Below are 10,977 nucleotides of genomic sequence, written 5' to 3'. Positions count from 1 at the left end.
ACACTGGAGAGAAACCTTACAAATGTAACCAATGTGGTAAAGCCTTTACATGTAACAGTAGTCTCATGCTACATAAAAGAGCTCACACTGGAGAGAAATCTTATGAATGTAATCAATGTGGTAGAGCCTTTGTACGTAAAAGTCATTTCTTAACACATGAAAGAACTCACACTGGAGAGAAACCTTATGAATGTATCCAATGTGGTAAAACCTTTGCATGTAACAGTGTTCTCCTAAGACATAAAAGAACTCACACTGGAGAGAAACTTTATGAAAGTAACCTATGTGGTAAATAAAGCCTTTGCATGTAACGGTAATCTCTGAAAACATAAAAGATCTCATACTGGAGAGACACCTTATGAATGCAACTAAGGTGGTAAAGCCTTTGCATGGAACAGTCTGTGCATTTCAGATCAGTCTCTGAAGACAAAAGAAAATCTTTATGAATGTAAGGAGTGTGGAATCACCTTTGTACATCACAGTCAACTCCTAATACATAAAAATCCATGTTACAGAAAATCCTTATGAATATAAACAATGTCGTATATGTTTTTTGTAAGAATCATCTTGAACAAGAACACTTACTGGAGTGAAACCCTGTGAATGTAACCAATGTGTCAAAACCTTTGCATGCCATAATAATCTCCAAGTGCATAGACGAATGCACACTGGAGAGAACGTTTCTGAATGTAACCAATGTGATAAAGCATTTTGACATAATAGTAATATCCTATGACATAAAGAACACATACTGGAGAGAAACCTTATGAATTTAACCAATGTGGTAAAGTCATTACATATAACAGTATCTCCTAATATATAAACTCACACTGGAGAGAAACCTTATGGGGTGTGTCCTATGTGTAAAGCCTTTTGCACAAAACAGTCATTTCCTAATATAAACTTGCTCTTCACAATCATGTTCAAAGTCATGAAAGAATTCAGACTGGAAAGAAAGACTATGAGTATATTTAACATTGTGAAACTATTAAACATTTGTATAATCATCATGAAAGAATTCGTACAGAGAGAAACTATGAACGTGTTAAAATGTGAGGCCTTTGCACATATTTATATTCTACATCATCATAAAACTTTCAAAATGGAGAGAAAATCTGAGAATATGAACAAATGTCATCCAGGTACTACTGGTTGATTCAGGCCACATAATGTTCTTAGGATCTAAACTGTGATGCCTACCCACCAAATGAGCCACAAAGTTACAGAGGTTCTGACCTTGCAAATCATAAACATCTTTGCCATTTTACAACTAAATTTTTAACATCAGTCAGGGTTTAGGGATATGGGGTTTGTTTATGTCATTGAGGAAGTCACCTGATGCAAAATGTAGGTTTTACAATCAAAACAATCATATCCATTTGTCCTTTTGTGGTTAGGAAAAGGCAATATGGTTAAAGAAGGAGAATCTGTGGTTTGGGTCTGTCATTATGTTAGGGGACCAGAAATCATGGTATGGAAATTTGATATTTATGGGAACAAAAGTTGAGTAATGAATGCTGGTCAGCTATTGGGAATTTTACAGCTTTCTGAAGGACTATGAACTTAACCTTGGTTTCACCCTATAATTCAATGGAGGCTGGTATCAAAATGGCACTACTTAGGACAAATTTATTTTGCTCATTCCCACATGCAAATTACTTTTTCAAGTTTTGCATACCACAGTCATCCTCAAGTATATAAAATACTAGAAACCTTACCCATGTAATCAATATGATAAAACTTTTCTTAATACAGTTATGTCCATAGAAGAATACATAGTGCAGTGAAACCCTATGAGTAAACAAAGTGGTAAAGCCTTTTCATGTAGTTGCCTTTGAAATCATGAGGAACAGTCATGCTGCAAAGAAACCCTATGAGTGTGGTCAGTATGGTAAAGTTTTGTGCTTCATGGTACCATAATAGAAGAGTAAAAGGTTTAGTGTGTGAGCAACCAGTTAAAGCCTTTGCAGATCACAGTAGATTTTGAGAAACTTAAAGAACTAATTCTGAAAGAAATCTATTAGGATAAAAGATTTCTTAAGATCTTTGAAGAACCAACTTGCATTCAGTTAAAGGAAATTATATGGAGGAAAAATTCTAACAAGTGTCAACAATGTATTCATGCTTCATGGCATCCATCCTTATGTTTTTTCCAATTGAAAACTAATATGGACAAAAGGCCTATGAATTTATACAATAAGGCAACTCTTTTAGATTCCAAATTCTCTCCAATTGCATGAAATAATTCATCCAGTTGTAAAATTTTTTGGTGTGTATTATTGCCTTTTTCTGTGACAAGACACAATGTCTAAAGCAAATTCCAAATGTGTTTAATTTGCCTTATGGTTCCAGAGGTATATGGGATCACTATGAAATGGGTTTCACAAGTGTCACACATGGCAGCTAGGAAGTTTGGAACTCACATCATCAACCTGCTGTGTGAAGTAGAGAGTGGGAAATACAAATGGAATGCAGTTGAAAACTATTAAGCCCACTCCAAGTAGCATACTTCCTCCAGAAGGACTGCTTTTCCTAAGCATTCCCAAATGATACTACCAACTGAGAAAAATTAATTTCTCTGACTTCAAGCCTGCATGTTTGATTGCTTTCCATGAAGGAATTCTTGATGAAGAAAAACTCTGTAGATAACCCTATAGATGCCTCAACACCTGAGTTACAGGAATGAATGCTTATACATGAACAACATTTATGAGCAAACATTTGTTTACCAATTTCTTTTAATTTAAATTATGTGATATCAGTGTGTCTTTGTTTATGTACCTGTGCATTCTGATCTCCCGACCTTTTGATCTTCTTGTACAAGGAATTCCAGGAAGTTGTCAAAAACATCTCGGTTCTGGGAATAAACTTGTCTTAACTGCACAGCCATGTCTCTAGTACTGTAAATATCTTAACTACTTTATATATAATCTTAATGTCAAACCGTAGAAACTAATTCATAGAAGAAAGCAACTGTATTTAAGATTTGATATAAAATCTTAATAGATTTTATGAAAGATTTGACGACTGTAGACATAGTTGATGTATTCATTTTCAAGAAAAGAACCCTTTTTAAACTTTTTCAACATAGCCTTGTAAGAAGTAAATTATTCACCATGTTCACTTATAATGTCAATTGTGTTCTGTATTTTGAAACATTAGAGTAGCTATTAGAGTTTGCTGTATGTGTAGAAAATCCATTTACAGAAGTTTATTAGGCCATTCTGATAGTTTTTTTGTAGCTGCTGTTCATCTTCTAATGCATTTCCACTTGGCGTTAGGTATTTTCCTGCTGCAGTGTATAAAATAGGATTCCCATCATCTGTCTGGTCCATTGCTTATTTATTAAGATGTTTCTTTCAAGCCTGGCTTGGATGTCAAGGCTACATTTGAAGTCTTGATTCTCATATTCCGGCCTTTGAAGTACAATTCCAAGGGTGGAAGATATTCTCCCAGTTTATTCTATTTTGCCATATTTTTACCAATGTTAATGTTAAAATGCTTAATAGTGTGTACATAGAGATGTATATGTGTTTGTCTGTATTTGAAGTTCCATTCTTCTTCATGTTCCCATTAGCTACTATATGGCACATCATCTTGAAGTACTGCCTTCTAAGAGAATTGGCTAGAGGTGCTAGACAGTGTAACAACAATGAGATTTATTTAAAAAAAAAACGTATGTGTGTGTGTGTGTGTATGTAATGTGACTATGGCTATAACAGATATGTGAAGACTTGAAGAGAGCTTTGTAGCGTTTATGTTATCATTGGTATATGATTTTTTTCAAGGTCATGTTGCCAGTTTTGATTACCACAAACATCCCCCACTGAGCTCATTAATACTCAAATAGACTCAGTTCAAACATTTCATCAGTAAAATATTGTGTCCTATTCAAATTGTAAACATTGTTATCTAAGGGTGGAAGAACATGAAATAACCTGAATTATAAATGCTGTTTGCAAATGAAAATGATATACTACTATCTTCTTTTGGAGTGTATTAGTTCATTACTAGGAGGAAAGAGTTGTTCTTTCTCAGAACTACAAGTGAATGTCAGAGAATTGTCTCAGTGGTTCAAGTTGGTTGTTGCTAAGCCTGATGATTTGAGTTCAATATCTGGGTAGCCTGTATTACTCCCAAAGATTTTTGTTGTATCTCTGTACTTGGGTTGCTGTAAACTAACACACCAGGACATAGGTAAATAATTTTTAAACCTAAAAAGGGCCCGTGTAGTCAATAGCAAAAAATACCTTTGCATTTCATGTCAAGAACTCAAATACAGGATGTAGATAATAAATAGCAATAGTTGTCTTCTCACCAGCACATGCATACCATGGTATAGGTGTATACACACAAACACACTCAAATATTTTTAAATAGATGAAATCAACAAAGCAAAGAACCCACTTACTAAAAATGACAAATCATTTTCAAGTGTAAAAAATTGTAGAACTTGAAGAATTACTAATGTTCATTAAAAGAAAAGTGTTTCTTTGTATATTATATTTTATCCTTTCATTCATTGATTCAAGGATTTTTTTAAATACGTATCTCAGCTTGACCCAGAGGGGCATCCCTGTCATCATAGGTATGGTAGTCAGTGACAGACTGACTCAATCTCTGAGATTGTGGCCTGGTTTGTCCACAGAGTTAGTGCTCTTATTTGTTTGTTTTTGAGAGAGCATTTGTTTGTATATTCACTGGCTCTCCGGGACCCACTTTGTAGATCTGGCTGGCCTCATATTTACATAAGTCTGCCTGCCCTTTCATCCTTGAGTTCTGGTATTACAGGTGTGACATAATGCCTAGCTCCACAGATTGAGTTCTAAAAGATTTAGACTTTATCTCAAATTATAATTTTCCCCCTCAGGGATAGTTTCCACAGTGCTGATAGATGTATTTTCATTGAAGTTTTCTGAAGTTGTGCTCTGTCCTTTGTGTAAGTGAGAAGTGTAGCATTGTATCATCCACCTGTCAGATCAGACATCATGATACCAGATGGCATTGCCTCCTGAGCAGTCTACTTTTGTAGTGTCATTTACTTCATTTTCAGCTAAGAATTTGTCGTCCAAATTAAACATTTCAGAGGCATTTCTGTCCATTTCAAAAAAATACGTATATTTCTGCAAGACTTTGAGCTAAGAGTGCCCTGATATCTCTGATTACATTGTGACCACATTCAGAATAGGGATTTTTTTTTTTTTAGTAGGGCTTGGATTAGTTGAACCTATATTTGCGCATACTCGTATTCTCTCAGTGAAATCCCAGTACTTACTTTGTTGAAGAAAAACATTGCTTTGGAAACAAATCTCATGCTCTTCTTGCCTGCCTAAGGAAACAATCTTTCTCATGTCTTCTGTCTTGATATTGTGATGGCTCTTCTAGTTAGTCAATTTGACTCTATCTCTATTTAACTAAAACACAAAGAGTTGGGTACTGTTGGGAATCTTTCTTATTCGTATCTTTTGAAGAGGAAAACCCTTCTTTAAATTGAATGTTTTGAGGGGATAAGATTCACCTTTAATCTAGGCCACAGCTTCTGGTTGCATCCTACATATATAAAGGACATTGACAGTATTAGCTTTTTTTCTGCATGAAGCCCTCGATTCATTTCTAGAAAACAAATGTGTGTACTTAATGCTAGTTCAATCAACACAGGAGATCTGGTCAAACTGGTGTGGCTGGGCATAGAAGTAATGTGATGTTTCCTTTCTGAAAATGCACAACCTGAGTGAAAAATGTGTGATTAATACTTGGTGTGTTCTTGTAAATATATCTAGTTCCTGGAAAATATTGTACAAAAAAAAGCCTGTTACAAATTTTTAAAATAATGTTTGAGATTATATGTAAATCAACCTTTTTATTTTATCCTAAAGTTAAGTCTAAAATATTGGGACAAATAGCTGAGGTGCCTATTCAGCATATTAAAGCTGACCTTCCAGGTTCTCCCAGCATCCTTCTGTCTCTATCTGTTCCAGGGTAAGCCCTGTAGTCCAAGATTTGGGTGGTACTTCCAAAGGCTGTCCATTTGTAATCCAACCATTTTAGTTATCTGGTCTATTTCATCTATCATTTACCCTTGTGGCCTCTTGGTTTGGCTCTTACATTCTCTCTCCCTGAGATGACTCGGAGTTATATCCACTGTAGACTCTTCCAAATGTCCCTATGTCTGGCTATGCTCTCCTTTTTATCTAATATAAGCTTTCTATTTTACTATAAGTAGGAATAGTCATATCTTTTCATTTTTATTTCTTTTTTTCATTCACTTTCCAAATCCATCTCATTAATTTCAAATTCATGGCTACTGTTTTCATTAATCATTGTTACTGTTTGATTTTGATTAAAGGTTGGCTGCAGGGCTTTTCAGCTATGAGGTAGAGATATCTACACTGGATATTGAGTGTGTGATGGATGTGGAAATAAATGTTCCCTTTAAGAAGAACTTGAAGAGCTGTGGGAGACTGGACAATTATACAGAAAGAGATGTTTCTCAAACTGGGGCTCTGTCTTCTAGCTGGGCAGGCCTCAGCTGTCTGGGTCATTTTATCTTTGATCCTCAAGTAGAGGAGCTCCTGGCTGCTAGAGTCCTGAAGTCCAGCTGGGTTTTCAAAGTTACTAAAAGACTCTGGTGAGGCCTACTAATCAGGAGCACCAGTGGGAGGCCATGTGCATATTTTTCCCATATTCTACTCTGATGCAGCTATTGGGAGCTCTGAGTGAGGCTATAGACCACAACATGGTATGTGTGTGATAAACACTTTCCCCAGGCCAGGACGAGCAATTCTACTGAACTATCTATTAGATTCTGCTGAAATGAGATGGACTCTGAGTCAGATTGTGTTTCTGTTGATCCATGTGGTGACTTGGGCAGAAGCCCTTGGCTTCTGACCCTTCCTGAGTGTGGCTTCATTGGCTATAGAGAGGCTCTGCAGCCCTCGCAGTGAAAAAGTTTGGTCGTTATAATAGTACTGTCTGTCAGTGTGCACACACAGTCATTGCTCTGTTGTGCAATAGGAAGACAGATTAGAAAACAGAAGGTCTGGGTCCTTGAAGTTCTGAACCTTGCCTTCTACATTCAACTTTGTGTGACAAATTTTATGTGTAGTTTTGAAACCAGTAGACAGGATGTGCTGGGGATTATGGTTCAGCAATACTTGATTAGATTCGTTTTTGCCTTTCCAGTACCACCAGACACAAAGGTAAAATTTAGGGAGATTCAGTTTGGGGATACTAAAGCAGTTTCTGAGATGCAGAGTTTCCTCTGTTGCATATGGTTTTAGGAAAGTGGAGAGGGCAGATTTCACATCTTACACAATCCATGTGGGAAGAAGTTAAGTCATTCTTCACCCTTGTTTTGTTTATGGGCTTCACTGGGGCTGGGTTTGCCTGAAAGTGCAAGTAGTTATGAAGGGATGCAGAGCCATAGCTCATCTTTGTGATGACTTACATTTTCAAAGAGACCTCTTGACCGTGGGGCCTCTGTTTGCAGGAGAGATCAGTAGTAGCTAAAGGGTTACAAATACAGCAGTTTAGGTGTCACTTTGATTTGTTTTTGTAGGAGGTGTGAAGTATGCATTATTTTTTTACACATGTGTTCAAAGTAACTTTAGTCAAATTCACACTTTTCTTGGCAGAGTTTCCTTAGGTTCTTTGATAAAACTTGAATATATTTTTAGGCTTACATTTTTGGTGTTTTCTTGTCACCCACTCATTCTTTCAGAAATACTGTACACATTCATGAATGTTGTAAGTTTGTGGGAAGTACAGAAGTCACCTAGTCCTAATGTGTATACAATTTCTTTATAATCCTATTGAGAATGCTGAGGATTTGTACATGACACATAGCTTTCTAATCATCTTTCCTCTGGTGTATTTCTAGAAAATTTCTTTGGATTGTATTGGATTTATGCTGCAAATTGTTCTTTTTAAGACATAATTTTAGTGGTGTTTACAGTAATACAAAGGGGTAAAAGGTATTTTACATAATCATTCATTTAGAAAACTACATTAAGTGTGTAACTCTGAAAACTGATGTGAAATAATGTACATAGCCATAAAAGGAGGAGACGGCAGCAGTTCCTGAAGCCTCAGGTGGGGCTGCTGCTGACTGATTTATCTATATTAAGGTAGTTTATGAGCTCCAGCAGCATCTCTGTGGCAACAATGTATAAACTAGCCATTCCCCTGATTCAGGGAGCTTTAGTTGGTCTGGCATGGTGAACTTGATCATGTATCTGCCCCTTCAAGATAAGTTCACTGTTTATTTGAGGAAAATTGTTTTGTTTAGCTCAGAAATTAACTCTGTGTAAACCCCTTGAGGCAGAAGTCAATAGGTCCCTCACCCGCACACTGCTGTAACTGTTACAATGGCATTTTCTGCTTCTGTAACTGTCACTAAGGCCATCTTGAGCCACTATATAGGACCCACCCTATATTATGCTAAGTTTCGGTGAAAACCCTAAACAAGAGTTCACTAATATCTGAGCAGGAAAACCCACCAATTCCTGAGCTACCCCTCCCCCCCCCACACACATTATCCATGAGTTGGAGTTCAGACCAAACAGGAAAACCAGGAAACCCCGAACTTCCCTGAGCGCAGAAATTGAAATCCTCTCAATCCTCACTCTGAAAATCTCTACCCTAAAAATCTCTACCCCATACCAAATCACATTAAAAGGCTGTGTCTGCTCACTTCTCTGCTGCCTTCTCCAGGGAGCCGAGGCAGCCACTCCTGGATTTTGTTCTCCACTGGCTGGATCCTCCAATATAAACCCCTTTTATTAGATTTACTTCCAGGTCTGACTATCATTGGAAGGAGAAAAGAAGCACAGCAGAGGAGAGCTGAAGTAGGAGTAGGGCCAAGGCTCCTGATGGCCTTCCTCAGTTCAACTGGGGATACCCTCCCATAGGAGCTACAACACCTCTGCTGAAGAGGCCTCTTCTCAGAAGTATGTGCTTCTTTGACTCTCCTGTCTCAAGATTCCATTCCGTAGGGACATTGTTCTACCTCAGAGCTCTTTGGTTTCTGGGCTCCCATATCTCAGGATGCCTTTTCATTGAGATACCCTCTCTCCTCAGATCTGTCTTGTTCCAAGGCTCCCAAGTCCCAGGACAGCTTCCCATGTGAGTTGGCAGGCCAAGAATATGGGTTTTATCTGGAGGACCGGTCCATTGGTGAGAGTTGCCTGTCAGGCTGGGAGGCAGGTTCTTCAGGAGTCATGCTGGAGGCTTTGCTCTATAGCTGATCAGGCTTGAATGATTCAGTGTGAAGTGCTCTGAGCACTACTGCTAGGTTTTGTGAGGAAAACTCAAGCAAGTTCCAAAGTCCCAAGATGCTGAGTGGAGGGTCACAGCCCATAAATAGGCAGAACAGGCTGCTGAGCAGTGCTAGCTGGAGTGGTGGGTCCTGCCTGGTGGGATAGGTGGGAAGACAGTTGGAGGACAGGCACAAGTCATACTGAAATGCAAATCTCTGCAGGTGTGGAAAAGACACAGCCGTAGTAGCATTATCAGTTTGCTGTGTCCCTCAGCAAACTCTACCCCTAATGGAGGTGCTCATGTCACTCAAGACTCACTGGCCAATCAGGGAGTCTAGTCAAAAGAGAAGGCATATCCTGCTTTAGGTTCTGCTCTGTTTCTGAGCAAGCTTGAACATCTACTGTGATGAGATGTGAGAGGTGCTGCTGGATGTTTTGAGGGAAGGTCATGCAAGTTCTGAAATCTCAAAATGGTGAGTGGAGGGTCATTGCAGCTAGATAGAGTGGTAGGTCCTGAAACTGAATGGAAATACAGATTTATACACTCTGTCACAAGGGCTACTGAAATACAAATGTGTGAAGATCTTGAAAAGGCATGGCCCTGAAAAGCCTGGTACCGGTAGTGTTATGTTTTTTCCTGTTCTGCACACTCTAACCCTAAGTGAGGGGCTCATGTCACTCAAGACACACTGGCCAATCAGGGCCTGCAGGCAAAAGAGGTGGTGTGTTCTTACAGGCATCAAGCTGCAGGTGTTACTAGCTGTTGGAACAGATTGTACATATTACTCTACTCAAACCTTGCTCTTTGGACAACTTTACAGTCACTGACTCCTACCTGCCCAATGGGAATAGTCCATTTCTGTTCCTCCAGATTCTCCAGTAGGATTTTTTCTGGAAAACTTCAGATTTCTACACCTAGAACCTGCTTTAAGAGCCTCTAAGTGTACAAACTTCTGTAACCAAACTTGGCTTCAATTTTCTTAGATGACAGATCCAAAGCAAAGCCTTCTTAATTACCACCAGTGATTTGGTAACTGGAGGTTCCCTCGGTTAGAGGCACCCGTATTTAAGTCTCTTTGACCCAAAGCTTCCAACTCTATTCTCTCTCTCTCAAAAGTTTTAAATGTACACCCGAATGAACTTTCTGCATAACCTATTTAACTTTGTCTTCTGCCTATATATGCGTATCCTGACAAATGCAGATATTTCCTGTATCCACAACAGCGCCAAAGCAGCTACCACAAGCATTCCAGTCTGACCTCACAGACTTCCTCAAGCTGGACTTGCAGTTTTTCTCCCAGCCATAGATGGTCTCACAGACCCTGAACAGCATCAAAACAGCCTGTTCTTCCTGGACTTGACCAGTGTTTCAATGTTTTGTCCTCCCTACAGAGTCCCCAGTGTCAGCAGGAAGTAGCCAGAAGAGAATCTACACCCATTACTCACTTATTATTAACAAAATCCTGGAATTATGTGCTTCAGGCCCAGGACAAGTAGCTCCAGGTTCTCCCAGCATTCCTCAGTCCTTACATGTTAGTTTGCATGGCTGGTAACTCTACAGTCAACCCTCTACCCTGAACTTTCCAGGGCAGTGGATTCTTCTCCTCCTCTTAACTTTGAAATCTGGATATTTCTCTCTCTCTCTCTCTCTCTCTCTCTCTCTCTCTCTCTTTTTCTTCTTCTTCTTCTTCTTCTTCTTCTTCTTCTTCTTCTTCTTCTT

The 10,977-nt window shown here is 38.6% G+C and overlaps 2 protein-coding genes across 2 annotated transcripts in view; one reads left to right on the top strand and one right to left on the bottom strand.

The window, feature by feature from the left end:
- LOC129681251 (zinc finger protein 431-like) overlaps positions 1 to 2,883 on the top strand; it is a 44,656-nt gene extending 41,773 nt beyond the window's left edge. The window contains 1 exon segment of the mRNA XM_055613156.1: positions 1 to 2,883. This exon segment is cut by the window's left edge and continues 1,088 nt beyond it. Within this exon segment, the coding sequence (XP_055469131.1) occupies positions 1 to 296 (296 nt within the window). The 3' untranslated portion in view covers positions 297 to 2,883.
- Positions 1 to 10,977, bottom strand: part of LOC129681246 (zinc finger protein 431-like) — a 268,201-nt gene that overhangs the window by 99,188 nt on the left and 158,036 nt on the right. The window lies entirely within an intron of this gene.

The sequence above is a fragment of the Psammomys obesus genome, unplaced genomic scaffold (genome assembly GCF_907164565.1).
Source record: "Psammomys obesus unplaced genomic scaffold, mPsaObe1.curated_primary_1811, whole genome shotgun sequence".
Lineage (NCBI taxonomy): Eukaryota > Metazoa > Chordata > Mammalia > Rodentia > Muridae > Psammomys > Psammomys obesus.
This window is presented reverse-complemented; position numbering and strand designations above follow the sequence as displayed.